This window comes from Linderina pennispora (assembly GCF_002104995.1).
Source record: "Linderina pennispora strain ATCC 12442 chromosome Unknown DL89scaffold_3, whole genome shotgun sequence".
Taxonomy (NCBI): Eukaryota; Fungi; Kickxellomycota; class Kickxellomycetes; order Kickxellales; family Kickxellaceae; genus Linderina; species Linderina pennispora.
Window position 1 is genome coordinate 874239 of NW_024468251.1, and position 21863 is coordinate 896101.

At 55.6% G+C, this 21863-nt stretch overlaps 8 protein-coding genes across 8 annotated transcripts; 5 read left to right on the forward strand and 3 right to left on the reverse strand.

The window, feature by feature from the left end:
• Positions 1–984: 984 nt before the first annotated feature.
• On the forward strand, positions 985–5612 carry DL89DRAFT_265775 (uncharacterized protein). The gene is made up of 11 exons (XM_040886818.1): positions 985–2381; positions 2477–2976; positions 3011–3297; positions 3353–3554; positions 3589–3743; positions 3816–3944; positions 3970–4103; positions 4174–4660; positions 4686–4922; positions 4957–5214; positions 5240–5612. Exons 1-11 carry the CDS (start codon positions 1207–1209, stop codon positions 5555–5557), a joined length of 3882 nt encoding a protein of 1293 aa, XP_040745563.1. The 5' UTR covers positions 985–1206; the 3' UTR covers positions 5558–5612.
• A 250-nt stretch (positions 5613–5862) lies between these two features.
• Positions 5863–6766, forward strand: DL89DRAFT_109081 (uncharacterized protein). Its single transcript, XM_040883078.1, has one exon. It carries the CDS (start codon positions 6199–6201, stop codon positions 6688–6690), a length of 492 nt encoding a protein of 163 aa, XP_040745564.1. The 5' UTR covers positions 5863–6198; the 3' UTR covers positions 6691–6766.
• Positions 6767–7975: 1209 nt separating this feature from the next.
• On the reverse strand, positions 7976–8356 carry DL89DRAFT_265776 (uncharacterized protein; the record flags this gene model as incomplete). The annotated part of the gene is made up of 1 exon (XM_040886819.1): positions 7976–8356. The coding sequence occupies exon 1, from the start codon at positions 8207–8209 to the stop codon at positions 7979–7981; it is 231 nt and encodes a 76-aa protein (XP_040745565.1). The 5' UTR covers positions 8210–8356.
• DL89DRAFT_109095 (uncharacterized protein) lies at positions 8306–9870 on the reverse strand. Its single transcript, XM_040883079.1, has 2 exons — positions 9375–9870; positions 8306–9271 (listed from the first exon to the last, which is right to left on the reverse strand). Exons 1-2 carry the CDS (start codon positions 9778–9780, stop codon positions 8403–8405), a joined length of 1275 nt encoding a protein of 424 aa, XP_040745566.1. The 5' UTR covers positions 9781–9870; the 3' UTR covers positions 8306–8402.
• A 1776-nt stretch (positions 9871–11646) lies between these two features.
• Positions 11647–13256, forward strand: DL89DRAFT_265779 (uncharacterized protein). Its single transcript, XM_040886820.1, has one exon. The coding sequence runs from the start codon at positions 11846–11848 to the stop codon at positions 13118–13120; it is 1275 nt and encodes a 424-aa protein (XP_040745567.1). The 5' UTR covers positions 11647–11845; the 3' UTR covers positions 13121–13256.
• Positions 13257–15474: 2218 nt separating this feature from the next.
• Positions 15475–16637, forward strand: DL89DRAFT_265780 (ribosomal protein L18ae). The gene has a single exon (XM_040886821.1). It carries the CDS (start codon positions 15899–15901, stop codon positions 16349–16351), a length of 453 nt encoding a protein of 150 aa, XP_040745568.1. The 5' UTR covers positions 15475–15898; the 3' UTR covers positions 16352–16637.
• A 764-nt stretch (positions 16638–17401) lies between these two features.
• Positions 17402–20360, forward strand: DL89DRAFT_265781 (phosphoribosylamine--glycine ligase). Its single transcript, XM_040886822.1, is given in 12 exon segments — positions 17402–17514; positions 17594–17692; positions 17827–17930; positions 18060–18266; positions 18286–18457; positions 18486–18757; positions 18801–19031; positions 19054–19335; positions 19367–19737; positions 19757–19920; positions 19960–20012; positions 20100–20360. 12 exon segments carry the CDS (start codon positions 17502–17504, stop codon positions 20232–20234), a joined length of 2103 nt encoding a protein of 700 aa, XP_040745569.1. The 5' UTR covers positions 17402–17501; the 3' UTR covers positions 20235–20360.
• Positions 20361–20685: 325 nt separating this feature from the next.
• Positions 20686–21493, reverse strand: DL89DRAFT_255820 (uncharacterized protein; the record flags this gene model as incomplete). The annotated part of the gene is given in 3 exon segments (XM_040885388.1): positions 20686–21046; positions 21086–21227; positions 21247–21493. The coding sequence occupies 3 exon segments, from the start codon at positions 21491–21493 to the stop codon at positions 20686–20688; spliced, it is 750 nt and encodes a 249-aa protein (XP_040745570.1).
• Positions 21494–21863: the final 370 nt, after the last annotated feature.

Genomic DNA, 21863 nt, shown 5'->3' on the forward strand with positions numbered 1-21863 from the left:
AGTGGCCCGGGTTACAAAACCACGCCCCGTACTTCCAGTTCCAGTGGTAAAGACGTTCAGCAGGAAGGGCGCCAGAAATTGCCCTTTAGCCAGAACTGCCCTCCCCTCCGGCCTACAGTGGAAGTCCCTACATGGCCCACATCGGGGTTGGGCGTCCCAAAAAGAGGAGCCTGCCTGCCCATTTGCAAAGCGTCCCAGCGCGCGAATTTTATCGGCCAATGGATCTGGCCTCTGAATAAACATGAGACTGCTAACAAGTCCTATCGCCTGTGCACTTCCTCTTCGGCCTGAGTGGGGGTGGGATGGGCAGCGTGTGCGTGGTGTTGTTTCCCTTCTCGCTTCTGCCAGTGCACTGGCTTGCATGCGATGACTTGCTTTCCGGTAAACCTATTTAGACCGGCGTTTATTCTCTTTTCCGCTGCCACCAGAGACTCCTGTTTCTTTTTATCCCTCTCCAATTCCTTGTATTTACCAGTCTCCGTCTGTTCTTCGCAGGTAAGGTCCCTCCTCCCACGCCTACGTAGCCCTCTCGCCAGCTCACTGCAGCCAGGGGTGATGCACCTCCCTTCCCTGTGAGCTTCATCGAGTAGAGATGTACTTTTTACGTGAATTATTAATAGAAATGACTTGCCTCCAGCCCGGCGCTTCCGCGGTGAAGGCTCCGTATCTCCAATGCCTGCTGAATCACATCAGACAGCATAAAAATCCATACCTTGCCCCGTCCTGCGGTCTGCGGAACTGCCAGCAATAAATCTCCGCTATTTGAATGTCTTCCATTCTAGCCATTGTCCAGCCTTAATTTTGCAGCCTCACCCGCCCTACCACTCCTAAGCTGGAAAAATACATGGCTCCTATGCCTTGCCGATCAACACACCCGCCCAGAGCTTCCTTGTTCCGGTCTTATCGCACAGAGGCTCCCTTTTGCCGCGTGCCAGCCCCATCCCGGGAAGTTTCTCTATTTGCTCTGAATGCGTGTTTCTCACACTGGCAAGCAGCTAAATACTGCCGAGACTCTTCTCCTCTGTACTTTTCTCCCCTATTTGTAGTCTTATTTCCTAAAAAGCTGCTTAATGACTAGCGAGCACCTGCAACCACGATCAGCCGCATCAGTCATGGATGAAGACACAGGGATCGCAAACCCCACCCGCGGGCTCGACACGTCGCAGCCGCTCAGCCTGATGGATCTGGGCAGTATCGGCGGCGACCATGGCCAGCACTGCCGGGAACTTTCCGTTTCCGCTGACCGACCAGACATCGCTATTCAACTTCCACGCTCCACCCAACCTGGGCATCGACCCGCTATACTCGAATCTCGAGCAGGGCTTGCTGGGCAGCCTGCAGCAGGACGTCGGTGCGCGGGTGCCGGGTGTGGTCGACCAGCAGCCGCAGCAGCCACAGCAGCCACAGCAGCCACAGCAGATGGGCGCCGAGGACCTGGCCATGGACATTGCATTGCTGGACACTGTGGCGCGCACAGACCCGCTGGCGTATGCGACTGCATCGTCGCTCGTGTATGGCCGTGGAGCGCCGCCAGGGCTGGGTGCGGCGACCGGCTTTCCGCCCGGGCTGCTGCCCGGAGAGGCACGCCAGCAACAGGCAATGCGGGCAGCACAGCCAACAGACATGAACGGGCAGCTGGCGGCGCGGGTGCGGGCGGCGCGGGCACGGATCCTGAACAACGTGCTGTACAACATGAGCCTAGGCGGGATCCAGCAACTAGACGGATACTATAACAGTGGGATCGGCTCACTGACCGGCGTTGACGACGTCGCGTCAATGGCCAGTGGCTCAGGCATGAACCGGTTTCTGGCCGACGTCACAGACAACGCACTGAATGAAGCACGGCCGCTGGGCATGCAGTTCCCAGCGGTGCCCACGAGCCGCGGGCCGATGAGCGCCCACAGCCAGGACGCACACAACACGCCGACTGTGAGCTTTGCTCCGCCGCGCATCGACCAGGCCTGCAAGATGTGCCGCCGCCGCAAGGTGCGCTGCGACGGGCTGCGGCCAGCCTGCACGTTCTGCCAAACCAAGAAGTTCGAGTGCGTTTACGAGCCCGTAGCCCCTGGCGGCCGCAAGCGCGGGCGGCGGTCCAAGGCGTCGGACGCTGGGTCGGTGGCCTCCAGCAATGTCGATGCGCTGGGGCGGACCCGTGCCCGACCCCTATCGTCAATCCGGTCGACATCCGGCGAGGGCATGGCGCGTTCTATGCTCGGCTCGGTCAGCGATGCCGATGACGAGCACGCAGACCGGCGGTTCGGCAAATTGCAGCGCTTCAACAATCCGCCAATGGACCTAGGCGAGAGCCCCGACGGCTCCGACAATGACAGCGCCGACGGCCTGGCTGCCGACGACCCCAGCTCCGGCTACCTCGATGCGCTGTCGAATCGTCCAAATCGCCCTGCCCGACAACGTTGGCCCGGGCTTTAGCCTCGAAAGCATCCTTGAGAGCCGCGCTGATCTGGATCTGGCTGAGGGCGTGGCCGCCTGCGACGCTGGCGAGCCTGGCTGACGACGGGCGGGGCGCCGGCGAACCACCGGTGGACACAAGCGGCGATGCCAAGGGCTCAGAGAAGAAAACGGAAAAGGCGCCGCCGACGTCGTACGCTGAACAATGCATGAAGCTCTATTTCACGTACTTCCACCCGCAGCACCCAATCCTGCACCGGCATACGTTCGAACAGACTGTGCGCGACGGCAGCGTCAACAAGGTTCTGTGGCAGGCGGTGCAAGCCATTGCAGCACGATATGCCTCGGCGCCGGCGGGTGAGGGCCGGCCCAGCAAGAGCAGCAGCAATAACGGCAACAGCAACGATGTAGGCGAGGCGGCGCCAGCAGCAGCACCAAAGACACGCATAGCTCGCGCACCGCGGCCGTACGAGTACGGCAAGAAACACGCGGAGCTGGTGCATGCCATGCTGCCCAAGGCCACGCGGACGCCGACGATCGAGGTGATCCAGGCGCTTTATCTGATGAGTGAGCACCAGTTTCGGTACTGGCGACTGGCTAGAGGGCAGCACATACTGGGGCACAGCCGTGCGTATGTTCAACCAGCTGCACCTGCACCTGACCGACGAGGCGTTCCAGTTCCCAGCATACACGTCGCACCTGGGACTGCACGAGTCGGCGATCTCGCCTCTTACATGTAAGCAAAGTCCAGCCAACTACGCCAGCGAGATGCGTAAGCCGACGTTGAACAACGCAACATGGATCAAGCGCGAGATGGAGCGCCGCATGCGGTGGGCGCTGTTCGAGTCCGAGCGCATACACAGCCTGGCCAGCGGAAACCCGCCGCTGGTGACATTGGAAGGCTGGCTGGGTGCATATGCCGTGCAGCGATGCGCTCTGGGAGCTGCCCAACCCGCGCCGTGCAGCCGAGTACGAGCGCTTGATGTTGCACATGGGCCGCTACTATGTCGACACCGGCGGCAGTTTGCGCATCGACATGGCCACTGCCAGCGTCAGCGCCACGTCGAGCCGGGCTGCCAGCCTGCTGCACAGCGCCAACGAGTCGCTCGAGTCCGAGGACGGCGAGGACGGCAGCGACGGCACACGTACCAAAAAAGTCCACATCCGATCAAACCGCAGTGGATGCCGCAGCTGCGCAGTCGGCAGTCGAGCCGGCGCCCTCCAAGCCAGGCGCTGTCAACATTGCGTCGACCGAGACCAAGGTCACCCAGGGGACGGAGCCGCTGAGCACGTCGCAGGGATCGTCCAAGGCCAGCGGCTCGCCGATACGCGCGGTGGAAGGCAGGCGCAGGCGTGACACCGAACCGTGTGGCCAGTATGCTTGGTGAGCGTGCGCCGGTCGCAAGAACCGCATCCATCTGAACGCCCACACGTCGATCGTGATCGGCCAGATGACGCGCGCACGCCTGGCGCTGTTCCGTCTGTTTTTCCCATGCCGGTGGCCCAGCCAGCTGATGGCCAGCAGCGGTGGCGTGGTGGGCGGCGCCCATGAAAAGCGAGCTTGATCTGGGCGGTGGCGGCGGAGCGCCCGGCCCGGTGGTGCTGACCTGGGAAGAGCGCTTCCGCCGCATGCGCATCACGATCGGCGACATCGAGAGCAAGCTGGTGCAGTGGCGCGTGTATCTAGAGTCCATGTTCCCGCTGCGCGAGCACGAGGAGGGCTCGGGCCGCACCGACGAGGAGAACCAGGCCATCCACCGCGAGCGCATCGAGTACGCCAACTACCGCTTTCCTGCTGGCTGCGCTGCTGATCCAGAACCGCTCGACTGTGCTGCAGCTGCAGGCCTGTCTGACGCGCCGCGAGCGCAAGATTCGCAATGCCACCCAGGAAGCGGGCATTGACGAGGCTGCCAAGCGCACCCTGGCCAACCATATCCTGCCCAACCAGCCCGACGAGGCCGCCATGCTGTCGCTGCGCCAGTACGGCCAGGAGTGCTGGAAGGTGATTGTGCGCCAGGCCTGCGAGATCGAGGATCTGCTCGAGAGCCACTGGTGCGTGCGCCCGCACAGCAAGCCCGAGATGCGCATGCTGATCAAGCCCGACTGGCACGCCCCGAACGCGATCAAGGCCAAGATCAATGCCGAGACGAACCTGCGCATGTACCCGCTCGAGGAGGCCACCGGCCAGCGCGCTGTGGCCGCCGACGTCAAGGTCTTCTTCTCCCACCGCCTGCCGCCCTACCCGATGCTGGTGATCAACCACCCGCTGATTCGAGGCGGTGATCAAGTCCGCTGATGCGTCGCGCGAGCAGGCCGGCGCCGAGCTGACCCTGGCATCCAGCATGAACTCCAACATCCACATCGAGACTAACGCCAACGCGCGCGACATGGGCAACCCAGCCGACCACCAGGATCGCAGGATGCGCCGCAAGGCGAGTGGCTCCGGCGCTGTCCGCCGCGGCTCCAGCGCTGCCAGCCGCCGCCAGGGCCGCATGGCCAGGACATACACGCGCGTCACCAGCCAGTCCATCTGCTACGCCGAATCAGGTCGATGTCGATTTTGAGTCCACCGACGACAACATGGATCCTGACGAAGCCGCCATGGATCCCTTCCGCATGCAGCTGGCCAGCACTCCGTACTTTATCTTCCTGGCTGCCAAAACCATGATCATGTACCTGCACCACGCCAAGATGTCGGCCTTCATCCTGGCCCGCAAGAAGGCGAACCCGGCTGCTGCCTCTGTAGCCAGCAGCAGCGAGGCCGGCGAGCCGATCCCGCCGCGCCTCTACCACATCGACCGACGAGTTCACGCTGCAGCACGACCTGCAGGCCGAGGCCATGCTGCTGCCCGAGTTCATGGAGGATCTGTCGCCGCCGCCCGCCCTCAAGACCCTGGGCGAAATACGCCGCATGCAGGACCGTCTGGAGATTGTGCTGACTGCCCTGCGCCAGTCGCAAAAGTACTGGATGAGCGTCGACTACTTTGTGCTGTGCAGCCGCAAGCTGCGCAACATGTCGAACTACGGGCCGTGGGCCAACGAGGACCCGGTGTCAACCGACATCTCCGCCGAGCTCGCCAACGAGCCGTGGCCTGTCCACGAGGGCCTGTCGGAGGATTTTTCGTCAAATGTTGTTTTCAGCACCTAGTTTTTATGTGCGATTGATGAATGTAGAATGGGCCTGCCACAAAGCCTGGACAAACCCTCCCCACCCTGCCATTTGCCAGGGCTGCCTGTTTTTGCGGCCTCGGTGGCGATCATGCGCCAATATGCAGCCTATGCCGCCATGGCCATTAGCTGGCCATACCCTCTTTGGTCATGGGGTATCAGTCTTGTGTGTGCATATTTGCGTGTGTGCATCGTGGCAAGCAGGTGAGGTTGTTCCTGCTGTGACCCCTGTGTAGCGCATCTGGTGCAGCTACCAATCCTCTTCAGCAGCCCTTGGAGCCGAAATAAATAGCTGGGCAACCGGGAATAGGCTTTGCCAAGTGTTCAAGATACTCGGCTTTTCTCCTCTTGCCAACCCCTTCCAGCAGACTCACAAGTATCCTGTTTCCCACAAACCTAAAGCGCTGTTTTTGTTTTGCCCTAGTGTCACCTCCCCCAAATTTCTCTCCCAGCCTTAAATACCGGTTGACGGACACCCCCCGCCGCTCTCCACCCCTCTACTCATATCCTGCTTTTGCCCCTCCGCTCTGTATTTTTTCTTTGCCCGCTCCTTATATTTTCTCTCTCTCTCAATTATATCTTATCCCGCTTTTATATTCTATCCACATTTTTCTTTCCGAAATGAGCCTGTCCACAACCACAACCACCACCTCCACTACCGAACAGCCGCAACTGCGGACGCACGCACTGTCTGTGGTCGAGTCCATCGAGTCCATGCCCAGCCGGTGCGAGTCGCCACTGCTGCCAATGGGCCAGAGCACGCGGTACCAGACCGACCCTAACCGGCTATCGGACCAGCTCGGCAAGGTGCGCAGCCGGTTCAGCCAGCACTCGATCCTGAACAAGAACTACGCGATCCACGACGACGAGGAATTGGCGAATCCGCCACCGGACAAGCGCAAGCACAAGGTACTGACGCGCGCCAAATCGTACAAGATCGCGGCAGCCGAAGCTGGCAGGGTGCGCGAGTTCTCGTCGAAACTGAAGAGTGCGTGCCGCAAGCTGAATCCGAAGCGGCGGGCGCGGAATGCCCATGGCGAGCCTAGCGAGAGTCCGTCCGGGCCGCGCAAAAGCGATACGTTCCCGATGCCCATGAGCAATTTGTCGCTGTGAGCGCATAGGAAGCTCAGTTACGGGTTCTTTTCTACCCTTTCAATAATCTGTCAATATAATGCTTTTCTTTCGTACATGTCTGTTTGGACCCGACATGTGTTGCCATCATGAACACCCCCTCGGATATCTTGCGAAAGAACCGCCCCGTTGTCTGTCAGAGAGAGGGCGATGCTATGGCGCAGTCTCCGCTCTAGATCCCCACCACCGATCTCCACTGCGGCCCATTGGGCATCAGCAGTGTGGGCCACAGAATCTGCGCCAGAACCCAAACATGGCGCCAGGAAAACACAGCACATTCGCGGTAGCCAAGCGCCCCCATGTTCATACGCTTGTTCTTCATGCATCCCCGACCAGGTTGTTTGCGTGTTTTGACAATCACCATCAAAAAACTTTTTTTTCTCTCTGTTTGGGATACAATGGCAGGAGGGATAGCACGGGTATTCTCGAGCTATCCGTATTGAGGCTTAGCGAATTGGCAAACTGCCAATAGCACGGATCAAAATGAGATCCATCAAACGAGCCTTGGTAAATGCTGCTGCAAAAAATTTTTTGGTGGATCGCTGCATTCATAGATCCCGTCTGCCAGTATTGCTCTTTTTTCTCACCTTGGTGCTCTGCGATTTGGCAATTTAAGCATGCGCTTCGGCTAATATTGCTGAGCACCATTCGGTGCCTGGTGGCATTGGCGAGTAGGAAGCGCAGGTATGCATGGGCTCCGTGGCGCCACGGAATGCGGGAGACGGCACACTTTTGTTCAGCCAATATCATGCAATAGCCGGGATTCTCTGTGGATGCCTTTCCAGGGGGAAAGTGCCGTGATATTCGCAGTCATCTTTCTGGCAAAGACAGCATGCTCATGACACACATCCTTTAGAGCAATGTGCTGCGGTAATCTTGGGGGAACGAGTGGTCAATCGGCCTTTCAAAAGAAAAAGAAGCAGTGCGGGCGACCTTGATGCAGAGCCCACCTAGAATATCTCTCTCCCTTGCCATTGCATGGTCTGACAATCGCAATTTGGGAATGCTGATCACAACAACGACCGCCAAATGACACATTCCTGCCACCGCTTGCCCTTCCAGCACCCAAGTATCATCTGGAGATAAGTAGCGTGTTCCCTGTGTCGTCACTGCCCGGCAGGTGGTACGGTTGTGTGATAAAGCACCGGATATGAAGCCACCACAGAGAAGCAAGTCGCACCAGCTACTGTTCTCAATTGGCCATTGTTTCTGGCAACAGCCTTTTTCTTCCGCGAATACAGTGTTGAGTTGCCATATAGACAGTGGGCTTTTAATGCACCGCCTGATATGCAACTACAATTACGAGGAACAGGAACGGATCCTCATGTGCCACATAAATTAGCAAGCCGCTAAGATAAACTCGCACGGTTATACAAAGCCATGACCGCCTCCGTTTGCTATTGGTGACTTTGCAGCTGTCACTCTGACCAGGGGCTGTCTCTGGCTGTGAATGTGCTGCCAGCGGCGACCAATGGTGGTAAGTGGGCGCAGTAGATAGCATGACTCGGGCAACCCAGTGAATTCGATGGCGAGTATTCAAGACCTCCGCCCGCTAACCGGCACACAGGTACTTCCTAGTCAGTCGGCCAGTTGAGTCACAGTGCAGCGATAGCACGCAGCAGACGAGAACGGCTATTTGTATGAAGGCTGAGGCATGCAAAATAAATAAACACTATACAAGCAGCCATTGGGTCTCACTCTAGGGCGCTATTTGAATCCATGTCGAAAATGAGGATGTTGGCCGGATCCTTGCCTCGGTTGAAGATTTCGAGCTTTGCTCCACAAGGCACATTCGATAGATATGCGCCATCGCCGTATGAGAGCTCAAGCTGGCCAGGGATGACGATGCGGCCGATGTCTTTTGCAGCATCGCCAAACTCATCGAGAGAGTTGATAACCGCAATATAAACTAAACGGCGGTTAGGCAGTGTTGCGCCTTTGGCACCCGCCTGCTTTGTCCTGTCCTCGCCAGGTGTCTCGGTCACCGACCGAGCACTGCGAAGGGAGCCCGAGTCATTGGACAAAAAGCTCAGCCAGCCTGCTGACTTCTGTTTCCTCATTCCGCACTGCCTGCTTCGGCATTCCACCACCATCTGGGCCGTCCTGTATGCCACCCGGGCGCCTGGAGTCAGCCGGGCTGCACAAACATGTGTGTCCGAATCAACCTGTAGCACCCGTGCAGCCTGAGGCATATCTGAGTCCTTGGCACTCTGCGGCTGTATGGTGGCATCCGACGAACGCCGGGGGTCGCAGTGCTCACCAGTGTACTTGTCAGACGAATGGCACGGCTCAACCACTGTTTGGTCGCTGTCACGCCGAAGAAAGGATGGCGCTGGTGCTACGATTGGACGGAACTTGTTTGGCTGCGTAAACACGTCGGCTGCTTCCGTCAGATGCACTGCGGGAACTCCGTTGTTAGTGCTTGGTTGGATCCAAAACTCGACTGCGTTCAATGGAGGCTTTCCTGGCTCCACCAGAAATGACCGCTCGATCCCGTCGCCGCAATACGTCCACTCGATCTGCCCCGGCGACACAGTGTGCTTGTAGGTTTTGTCTCCGAATTCTAAAAATAAAAAATTGAACACGGCCAGAATACGACTGTTAGCAGCGCTCGGTGGAGGGGAATCTGTGGCAGAAGCTACTGACAAAAAGTGCGCAATACCTACTCACTCGCATATTAACCTCCCCGCTCAGAGGAATGGCGACAATGTAGAACGAGGCGTGTTCGTGTGGAGGCACCACGCCCTCGCTGGTGAGCCATGCGTGATTGAGTATCCGCAGAGACCCAAATCCCTGATGGTCGGTGGACTCGAACAGACCAAAGGCAAAGGCTTTGTATAGCTTGAAGAACCCGTAGTTGGAGAACCCGCACTCATGCCCCCGATGTACGCAGGTTTCGCTCTGCGGATTCCAGATACAGTTCTGGATATCAGTGTTCTTGCCAGACTGGGTCGAGATCATTCTATCTCCAGCATGGCCAGATTTGTTTCGGCGGCGATACCGTGTGTAGATATGAATGCTTTGAAATGCACTCGACACGGCTTTGAAAAAGTGGTGAACCTGGGAAGGCATTGCTATTGTTAGAAAGAAAAACGCTCTGTGTAATAAAGGTCAATGCAGGAAAGAAAAACGGTAATTATCCTATAGTGAAATTCCTTTTACAAAGCGACAGAAAGCCAGGTCGATTTATATTCTGTTCGCGTGGCTGTAGAAAGCAGCGGACCTACAGCGCATGAAGCTATTCGCTAGGTACTATTGTAAAAAGCATGGTGTTCCACAGGCTACGGGGAATCGTATATTTCTTTTGCAGGTGGCAGACATCATGGACCGACGGAGGTAAGGGCCACTATCGAGCAAGTATGGTCCTACTCCTAATGAAGCTAATGTGCTTAAAGTCCTATTGGTATTCGCCCTTTCGCAGCCCTTTCCAGTGCAAAAATAGCGGTTCTGTTTACCAAGCAATAAACATTTAGACATTTCGACATTTCTAGCGGGTTGTTGCTGCAGGAGAGGAGCTACAGACCCGCTCTTCGGAATAACCCGGCTGGAAAAATCCCCAGAGTCTACTGTAATGGCTAGTCAGGAGCGAACCAAGTCACACCTGTGCTATAACCAAGGAAGGGGTAGAAGGTATGCTTTGGCTTGAAAGGTTCCACATGGAAATTCTCTGTTTTGGGCTCTGAACTCTCCCTGAGAGGACACGCGGGATGGATGTAACAGTGCACACAAAGCGTCCACCGCACCTTGTCTGCGCACGCGCTTAGATTATTAATACGGCGGATATCGATCTGCTTGCAGAGTACAGCGCTGCTTACAAAAGCAAGGGTCTCAGATCCAAGGTGGCGGATGAATGTCATAGTCGTGTGTAGCGCATGGTCAACATTTGTACGCCTTCTGTACCCAAACATGCCAAATATTGTGTGGCGATACTGAGTATGGCAGTCCATTGCTCAGATGCGGGGCTTGCGATTCTCCAATGCCGCCTACAGATGTGCCTCAGATGCCGACGCCTGGGCAGTAGTAACCAACACTTGGATGGAATGCAAGTGCAATAAATATTATGAGGGCTTGCGTTATCTGCCTGTTATGATTTTATATCGAAGGATTCCATGGTTAAATATACCCTGGTTTGGGCGCAAAACAACTCTCTGGCAGCATCCTTCTTGAGTCCGTACAATTCCGACCATTACTCAGCCGTCATATACTCCCATCCGGCTCCGCAGTACAGTATTTGAGCAATGGCCATTGGCATCCGGCATGTTTGGCACCGTGTGATGACGATGTTTATAAAGGAAGGAGCGGTTGTGGACAGCGGCCAAGGAATGCTCACTGACGTCGACTTTTGCAGTAGCAGCGACGGGAGCAGCTTCTGCGAAACAATTTCAGACAAGACCCTTATTGACGGGGACAAGCCCGCAATAGCCGTGTCAGCGACTGGCGTCGCCCGATGGCCGGTGCAGCGGCGGCAACAGACCCCGGCACAGTGTGATCCGTTCTTGTTCATGGCCATGTACAGCCAGCCGCTCAACGGTATTGGTATGAACATGCCCTCGCGGATATAGGCACCCACTATATTTCCCCCTTGAACTACCCGTACTGGAGGCAGATATGTACCGGCTTTTCTAGTATTCACTAGGCATTTCCAGAAATAAAAACGTCAGACCGCCAGCACGGGACGGCGAGGCAGTTGGATGGCAGGCATATGTCACGCGGGCGACACGAATTTTTGCGGGTTCACATCGAGTCGAGAACAGTCTTCTTGTTTGACCTGACCTCCACCAACAAAAATCACGGAAAAACAGGCGACAAGCGCAAGGTGAGACAGCGAAGCTGGCTGCTACTGACAGAGTGGTAGAGTGCCGCAAAAGACGATGCGCTGAACAAGTTTCCCAAGAAGGAAAATTTTATTACAGCAGTCGTCCACCAATGCGCTTGGGCGTTCTGAATTTTATTAATACGCGCTCCCTTGGAAGGCGCCCATGCCCACCACCAACCTTAAAAAATTTTGCGCTTGCCGTATAAGAAGGCCACCCTCCCATCTGTCGTGCCCAGGCGCTCGTCTTCAGTTCGCTACACACCTTTATACTTTTATATACACCTGCTCTATAATATCCAAGCCAGCACAGCTTTATTCACGATGGGCAGGATCAGAAACGGCCTCCTTTCATTCGTCTTTGGCAGAGACCAGAGCAGCGCCAGCAGCACGCTCTGCGATACCCCTAGCCAGCCCACAAATCGCCGCAACTACAGGCCGTCGCGCCGGGACAGCCCGATGGCTGACGAGAAGAAGCCGCAGACAGGCCGCGGCAAGCAGCAGGTTGCGTGCCTGCCAGCATCGGCTTCTCACGGCCCGTTCATACAATCAAACATCTATCGCAACCACGACCGGCAGTTCATCTGTATGAACCACACCCGCATCTACAAGACGTTCGCATCGAACTCGCTGGTTGCGCTGGAGGACGAGGGCGTTGGTCGCCTCAAAGGCATATTTGACGTCTGGCTCACGAGGACTGGCGAGACACCATGCGACAAATTGGGTGGATTCTTTGCGATTGGCATGGTTGCAGCAAACGAGCTTGAGGGAAATATCGTCACTGAGGGGAAATCATACCTGCATACCCTGCGCAAACACGATATCACATGCTTGTACACTGGCTCCGGGCTCAAGCGCGGCTGCAAGGTTATCAACGACACTGCCGCGTTCACAGGCACCGAGCTCTGGATCAAGGGCAGTGCGCCCATCTCCGGTCCATGGATCCAGACCATGCATGTCAGCCCCTCGGACCGGTACAACAAGCTTTGCCAAATCGCGGGACCGATGCCAGACTACAACAAATTGTACAACACAACGCGGGATTTGGTGACGAAGCCCAATCTTTCGTCTGCATCTAGCTGGTCGGGCGTATTTGAGCTCGACAGCGACGTGTACATCTATGTGTGCCGTCTGGCGCAGTGCTCCAGCGTTGAATATACGGCCAAGGACCCTGGGTCGCGCGGCCTTACGCCGCCTGCCTACAACATGACCAAGCTGCGGCGGGCCACCACGCTGCAGGCTGACCATCGCGCGCTGTACAGAGTTGTGTTCCCGCAGCCCGGATCCATCCAAGCCGAGAGTATCCACCGCCAAACGTCGCGTGACCATGAAAACAGTCTCCAGTACCGCAAAGCGCGCAGCAAGAAGCGCAGCGTATACATCCATGTCACAAGCACCTATGACAAGGACGGAATCGCTGGTCGGGGCGGCGGTAAGCTGTACCTCCCTGGCGACGTCACCATCTCCAACGGTGATGGCATCAACATGATCAACATTGTACCGGGAACAAAGTTTTCGATCAAGAGCGTTGGCTTTGACCGGGCAGAGTTCCTACTTATAGACATGCCAAGCACCGAGGAAGATGCGTACAGTGTATAGCACGGCCTCTATTTCCAAAATTGTTTCTCTATATAATCAATAGCCCTAATGTTTGCCATGCCATACAACTCTACCGTTGCTAGAAATCATTGTGACAACCCTCGGTACGGCATTGCTTTCAAATATTATGTCTGCGGCTCTACCACCAGCAAAACAAGCTGCTGTCTTTGCATACATTCCTTGCACTGCCTCGTGATAACTGTGTCCCCAGTAGAAAGGAGACAGTGGTCGCTACCAGAACCCTGTTTTAAGGACGGGTGCAACAATGCAATCCATCGGTCACGATAGACCTGGAATGCTTTGGCCATCGTTGTCACAGACACACAATCCAACTTACACTAGGTCGCTGTAGTTGAAGACAGGTACACTGCCAACCAACCAATGCAAATACATGTATTGAGAGTGATGTGCCTAGATAAGAATGGGTGTGTTGGCCGCCTTTGTCATGCCCGCAGCATCTTTTTCTTCTGGCAGATGACCAGTGTCCGCATGCGTGGCGTGCAAAAGGGTCATCTGCCCCTAAATTTTGTCAGTGGCCGGGTGTATCGGAGTGCTGAGGGTGATTCTTTTCGCACAAAATCATGTGTAGAGGGCTTTCTGGTGAAGGAGGGGGAGCAAACCCATCCCACATGAGTTACATGCACAGCGGATGCACCTTTGCTTAAATTCAAAATTGTCCCCGGCAAGCAGCATCATTCTTGTCAAGGAAGAAAGAACTGCTCTACGACATGACAGCTGCTTGCTCCTGCATGTGTGAAAAGCGCAACAGGACCTGTGCTCACACTAGCATACAACCTGCACGGCAGACAGCACCCAGTTATCAACCCCATTGCTGCAGCAGTACTTCTTGGAAAAGGCAGTGCTTTTCAATACAGAGGATAGACCTGTGGCTACATTACATATGTTTTCACATGTAGTTTTCGCCCGGTTAGATGAGTGCAAAAGCTACCATGACTTTTTTGACCTCTGGCAGCATGCAGCGTGCATCAGCTTAGGCTTTCCCAGCAAGCCTGAATGAATATGTCACCAGAGACTCCCACGACTGGAAGGGCGAAACCCATGCCACACAGGGAGGCTTTTGTTGATCCATGCTCCTTTCCTTGACATCCCTGGCCAGTAGCCAGGATTTGCAGAAAAATTGACAAGGCAGCTTGGCTGAGAATGTCATGCGGATTTCAAGGCAGCCGACAGGCAGAATCCTGGGCAGTACTTGGGCAAGGACTCATTAATTAAAGTTTCGGCAAGAGCACAAAACTAGAGCGGGCACAGGGAAGCTGGTAACGAAATCTTCCTGGCATACGGGATACGGGGGTATGGGGGTGGGGACATACATATGTCCTTTCCCACTTTCATGGCGCTGCAACGAGCCAGACACTAATAGGTGCCTGCTTTCAACACCACATGGATAAGGCTACCGGAATGGCTACAATTGTGGAATTGGGGCTAGCAGGGTGTGGATTATATGTGTTTTTTAAAATCAAATATCTGACTGCTCCATCCCCTGTTACGGCAACCTATACGTTATTTTGTTCAGAACATTTATGATCTATTGTGACATTTGCAATATTTCTTTTCCAGCCCTTGTTTCTCCAGAGTTCAACACAGCACAAGCTTGTCGTTAATAGCAATGAGAAGATCCCAGCTGACTTCATTTCATATTGTGGCAGTAGCAAACTTGCAAAAAGAGAATAAGCCCGGCACTCGTCATACCCATTAACCAAGATAGCTAACAGGAAAAAGCTAGCAAATATACATAGGGTCAAGCCATGGAAAGGGGGAGAAAGATACCGTCGTAGACATTATCCAATAGTAAAATGCATGCACAGAAACAGCAGTTTTGTGTGCCAAAAAGTGAAATAGATTCTCATTGACTTTACCAGGATATATTCATACCACTATCCCAAAACAACCCCACAGCTGCTGCATGTAGTGTGCTGTGACAGCGAAACACTCCCGATTAGATACATGATGCTACGCAGGCAACACTTCATTGCTATTCTCTATTGAAATACAGCTTCACGTATTGGTGGCATTTATAGTAATGAATGACGATTATGAACGACCTATATATTTACATTCAGCACAATGAAAACAGTAGGAATGTACATAGTATTTAATGCACCTGACCCCACTGTTTCAAGTTATTCCATGTCTATGGCACCGTTGTAAGCACTTGGGAGCAACATGGCGGTGCAATGCCTGGCCTACACCTGCGATACGACAAGTATGCGTCCTTGATCGATCACCACTGATAATCACCAGATCAAAAATATCCAGATCACCATTGTACTGTGATCACGAACGGTAAAAGCGACCGGGTAAACGACGAAACGCCTGTGTTGCCCTCTTTTCTAAACGATTTCTCATTTACCTTGGAAATTACAATGGTTCGCGTAGGTGTCGAAATGGATGGCTGCTGAATCGATGGACAGCTTAGCGATGGATGCAGCGTTAAATCGAAGAATGGATGCGACAATCGCTATTTCTCCCCCAAAACGCGGTCCTTGGACAGTGAGCCCGAAATTCGAGACAATTGCAATGAGGGGCATGCTGCTGAGGGAGAAATGCGCTGGTCCACATTCCAGATTGGCCCAAAGGGGCCGCCGGACAATGAATGCGGGTTGTAACAGGACATATTTGCAGCAGAGACTAAACACGCCCAATTCCGGACACTATGCTGCCCGTGCGTACCTTTTCCACTCAATGTAGCTCCACGAGTACCAGGTTATCGGCCGCAGACTGCCTACCGAGCAGGAGCCCACTCCTAAGCTCTTCCGCATGCGCATCTTCGCTCCCAACGAGGTTGTTGCCAAGTCCCGCTACTGGTACTTCCTGTCGAAGCTGCACAAGGCTAAGCGCGCCAACGGTGAGATCGTGTCGATCAACGAGATCTTCGAGGAGAAGCCCCTGGTCGTCAAGAACTACGGCATCTGGCTCCGCTACGACTCGCGCTCGGGTACCCACAACATGTACAAGGAGTTCCGTGAGACCTCGCGCGCTGCCGCCGTCGAGTCCTGCTACCAGGACATGGCTGCCCGCCACCGCGCTCGCTTCAGCTCGGTCCAGATCATCCGTGTCGCCACCGTCAAGGCCTCGGAGGTCCGCCGCCCGTACATTAGCCAGCTGGTCAGCCGCAGCCTCAAGTTCCCGCTGCCCCACCGCGTCCAGCGCCCTGCCAGCAAGGCCGACCGCTCGCTCCTGATCGCTCAGCGCCCCTCGACTTTCTACTAAACAGGTATAGGGTCCCAAGAAAGTTTCTGCAATGCAATGCTGTTTTATTACCAAATAAAATGAAACCCGTACGCGCAGAGTCTACGATAGGAGCCGAGTATGACATAAGTGGCATGGGTCTATCGCCTCTGCAACTCTATCCTACCATATGGATGGTCTAGCACTGGCGTGGCCGTAGCTTTTCGAAAAGCAGTTCAGCTTTCCTGCGACACCAAGTGCCAGACCCAAGAGCAACGGCCGTGGCTATTAAAAGGTAAAATCGTGCATTTTCCCTCATGCTCATAGAAGCACATAAAAGCTAGGGCCTCTAGTCCATGCCTGTCCCTCCTTCGGCACCTGAAGTCTGGCAGCACCAGACTAATATCCAATGCCAGCACTTGCGATGTATCATGTGCATGCCTACGCTTGCCAGTTCAATGACCGCTGGCCAAGCGAGATGAAGTATACAGCTTGTGGTGGGTAAAAAGAAGCCTAGGAAGAATGTCTTTCTAGCCTTTGCCTGGGGGCGTGAGCAATGCTTTAATATGTGGACCAACTGGTGCTAAGCTGTGCTGACCTAATGGCAACAGGGGCATTATTCTGAATATGATTTAGACTGAGAGCTGCAAGTCCTCCTTGGGAACCCTACATATTGGATGCTGCTGCTGGACTTGCTCGGGGCCATGCTCAATAGCAGCGTTTCCTACACTATGCAAATTGAATGGCTCCGCCCCGATCCGCCCGGTGTGGCATGTGCATGTGGCGAATGTAGCAGTGTCTCATGCAGCGTCGTCCCCCTGAAAGTCAAGTCGTTGGCTTTTCCAGAATTGGGTGTGAGTTTGAGCCGAGTCAGAAACCAAGATCCCAGCGTGCTTATCTCCTGTGCGGCACTTTCGCAGCCCCGTCCCCTGATCCACTTCGCCAGCACGCGCAGTGGCAAAGAGTAGGGAAAATACTACGGAATAATTTTTGGGGCGACCAGCAGCCAGAGTGCCTGCCGACCCTCTGGCTGGGCTATAAAAAGTCAGGCTGGCGGGCCAGGCAGCAGGATCGAAAGAAAGGAGAGGTCAGCGTACATCTTTTTCCTCCACAAAGCCGATTTATTTCTTCTTTCCAAAGCACTTTTCAAGTGTTCCTAGCAACAGTTACTACGAGCATCAACGATATATCCATGGCCGATTCTCGTAAGTAGCCCTGCTGTCCGAGGGCAGGCATATTCTGCTGGATCAAATACCAACTAACGAGATCGAATCCCGTGCATAGAGCTGAAGGTTCTGGTTATTGGGAGCGGCGGACGCGAACATGCGCTGGCGTGGGCGCTGGCCAAGTCGGCGCGGGTGAGCAAGGTCTTTGTTGCGCCAGGTAAGTGCCCGGGAGATGTGCGGTCGCGCCAGTCGGCGGTGATGGTACCAGATCACAGACAGAGAGGCAACCCTTTTGGTAGATAGTGTGGGAACCGAGTTAACAAGGTGCGCTCTTTGGATTTGCTCGTTTAGGCAACGGCGGTACCGCTACGGCGAGCGCAAAGATCGAGAACGTCCCGATTGGACACAGCCAGGGCGATTTCCCGGCGCTGGTTGAGTTTGCTCAGTCACAGAAGGCAAGTCGCTAACCTGAAAATGCTCACAAATGTTTCCCTTATCCCCCCCAAAAAAACCCCAGCTGGACGATCCCCAAGCTAACACCGTCGTAAAAGATTCCACTGTGCCTTGCTCACGCGAAACTGTAGGTTGGACTGGTTGTTCCTGGCCCCGAGCAGCCGCTGGTTGACGGCGTGGCCGATGAGTTCAAGAAGGTTGGCATCCCTGTGTTCGGCCCGTCGAGCAAGGCGGCGTACATTGAGGGATCGAAGGCGTTCAGCAAGGACTTCATGCAAAAGCACAACATTCCAACTGCACAGTACGGCAACTTCACCGGACTATGCCAAGGCGCGTCAGTTCATCGAGACGGCTGAGTTTGATGTTGTGATCAAGGCCTCCGGTCTGGCAGCCGGCAAGGGCGTGCTGATCCCCAAGAACAAGCAGGAGGCTTTGGATGCGCTCAAGTCGGTGATGGTCGACCGCGAGTTTGGCGCGGCCGGCGACGAGGTGGTCATTGAGGAGCTGCTGGTCGGACCAGGAGATCAGCGTGCTGGCGATCTCCGATGGATACACAGTCGTGTCGTTCCCGGCAGCGCAGGATCATAAGCGCGCATACGACAACGACGAGGGTCCCAACACGGGCGGCATGGGTGCCTATGCGCCCGCCCCGGTTGCGACACCGGAGCTGATGAAGGAGCTGCACAAGACCGTGCTGCAGCCGTCGATCGACGGCATGCGGCGGGACGGGTTCCCGTTTGTCGGCTGCCTGTTCACAGGCTTCATGCTGACTCCCAATGGCCCTAAGGTGCTCGAGTACAACTGCCGGTTCGGTGATCCCGAGACCGAGGTGGTTCTGCCGCTCCTCGACGACTCGTGCGATCTGGCTGAAGGTATTCCTGGCTGGTGCTGAGGGACGGCTCGATGCTGTGCCGCTCAAGTTCAAGGACAGCTATGCGGCAACGGTTGTCATGGCGTCAGAGGGATACCCGGGCTCATACCCAAAGGGCCGCACGATCACATTCGGTGAGCCGCTGGACAACACTGTCGTGTTCCATGCAGGTACCAAGCGCGAGAACAACATTGTCAGCACCTCGGGTGGCCGTGTGCTGACGGTCACTGGCGTCGATGCCACGCTGCAGGGAGCGCTGGATCGTGCGATATGCAGCGATCAAGACTGTCAAGTTCGATGGTGGATTCTACCGGTCAGACATTGGATTCCGCGCGATTGAGTATCTGAAGGGCGAGGCTGGCAAGTCCGGCCTGTCGTACGCTGACGCCGGTGTCGACATTGATGCTGGTAATCGCCTGGTGGATCTGATCAAGCCGATTGTCAAGGCCACGCGCCGTTCGGGCACTGACTCCGATATTGGCGGTTTCGGCGGCGTATTCGATCTTAAGGCGACTGGTTACAAGGACCCGGTCTTGGTGTCGGCCACCGACGGGTGTGGGAACAAAGCTCAAGATTGCCCACGAAATGAAGATCCACGATACCGTTGGCATTGACCTTGTGGCGATGCAGGTCAACGACATCATCGTGCAGGGAGCCGAGCCGCTGTTCTTCCTTGACTACTATGCCTGCGGGCACCTGGATGTCGAGGCGACGCGCGACTTTGTCAAGGGTGTTGCCGACGGGTGCCTTGACTCTGGGTGTGCGCTGATTGGCGGCGAGACGGCGGAAATGCCTGGGCTGTATACCGAGGGCGACTACGATGTAGCTGGATTTGCGGTCGGCGCTGTGGAGCGGTCCGAGATCCTGCCTCGCATGGACACGATGCAGGCTGGCGATGTGCTGGTCGGTCTGGCCTCATCGGGTGTGCACTCTAACGGGTTCTCGCTGGTGCGCAAGGTCGTTCGCCCACGCTGGCCTCGACTTCCATAGCACGTGCCCATGGACCTCTGACGGCCGCACGGTTGGTGAGGCTTTGCTGACCCCGACCCGCATCTACGTCAAGCCGCTGCTGCCGCTGATCCACAAGAGCCTGATCAAGGGTATGGCGCACATCACAGGCGGTGGGTTCACCTGACAACATCCCGCGCGTGCTGCCCAAGCATCTGGGCGTGCAGGTGGACGCATCCAAGTGGGAGTTCCCCGCCGTGTTCCAGTGGGTCAAGAAGGCTGGCGGCGTTGCAGCTGAGGAGATGGCGCGCACATTTAACTGCGGTATTGGCATGGTGATGGTTGTGGCCAGGAGCATGTCGATACAGTTGTCGCCGAGCTGACACAGAGCGGCGAGAGTGCCTATGTCATCGGTAGCGTTGTTCCTGTCGATGCCCAGGCCAGCGAGACCGAGCGCGTGAGTGTGTCCAACACTCAGGCGTGGTAAACAAAACCTCTGCTGACTACCTGTATGCACGTCAAAGCAATGCGTGGGCAGCAAATTGTTCCATTATAGCGCTATGTGGACATGTGGTCTGCATAGTTTTTTGCAAAAATACATGGGTTAACCATTGTTCTCGGAAGGAATGGCCTTCAGTTGTCATTGACATTGAGCATGACACGGGGAGGGACGAGGTCAGAGACACTCTGTAAAAAGACATTAAAGTTTGAGTGGGGTCCTAGAACATGACACCAGAGACAGCGACTGGCAACCAGAGGCAGACTAGGGCCATCATAGGGGCAGTAGTCATGGCACCATTCGACTCGGTCGACGACTTGGGGGCAGCAGACGACTTGGGGCGGCAGACGACTTGGGGGCGGCAGACGAGTGTCCCGACGAGGCAGAGCCCTCTTCCTCATCATCGATCGAGTCCAGCTCGCTGGCAGCGTCTGACTCCTCAGCCTTTATCCGAAACCGCGACAGAGACATCGGCAGCACCCGACGCAACAGGGGAGCCGGAGGAACCAGCAGAGCCAGCCGGAGCAGAGACGGCAGGAGCGCCCGACGAGCCACTGCCCGAGCCGTTGCCCGAAGCGTTACCGCTCTCCGAAGAGCTGCCGCTGCCCGAAGAGCTGCCGCTGCTCGAAGAGTTGCCGCTGCCCGAAGAGTTGCCGCTGGAGGCATTGCTCTTCGAACTGTCATTGCTAGATGCGTTGGAGTTCGAGGAGTTGCTGCTCGAGGCGTTGGCATTTGGTGCGTTGTTGCTCGAAGCCTTGTCGTTCGAGGAGCTGTTGCTCGAAGCGTTAGTGTTTGACGAGCTATTGCTCGAAGTGTCAGCGCCCGACGACCGAAGTCACGCCGACGAACCCGACGAGTTCGAAGAACCCGAAGAGCTGTTAGTGTTCGAGACGCTGGTGCTCGAAGTGTTAGTGTTCGGGGTTTTGTTATCCGAGTTGTTGTTGGTGTTCGAGGTGTCGTTCGTAGTGTCGTTTGAGGCATCTGTTTGAGGTGTTGTTACTGGTGTTGTCCGATGCTGGCTGGGTCTCAGAAGCAGCAGCCGCCCTCTGGGTCTTGGCGGGAGGGGGAACAGCAGTGTTGGTCACGACAACAGCCTCACCAAGGACACCGTTGTGAGCAACAGGATCAATCTGGCCGTTTGAGCCTGCGGGAGCAGGGGTGTCTCCCTCGGCATCAATCTTCTGGGCCTGAACGGCGGAGGCAGCAAAAATGGTGGCAAGAGCAAGAGCGGTAGTGGAGAACTTCATCTTTGATAAAAAGGCGCGGGGGTGTTCGTTATAAAAGAGGAGAATCTAGGGTAAAGGGTGCGGGAAAGGGTGCGGGAAAGACACAAAGTAGAGGGAACAGGTAGAGAAGAGAGTGAAGGAGATATGGTGGTCAAGTGAAAGAGCAATGCAAGAGATGAGGCAGCAACAGGATTTAAGGAATTGCATCCCCGAGGATGCGCAGGCTGCCGCACTGCGAGCCGCTCCTCGCACCGAAATTTGGAAATGGGAACAGGTAAACAGACCGCGGTCTCCCACCAGGTCGTTTATGTCTTGGAATGATTGACACTACTGACGTATTGGAAACCACTTTTGGATGCATGGCTGTGCACCGAGCTACAATCAGGTGTAC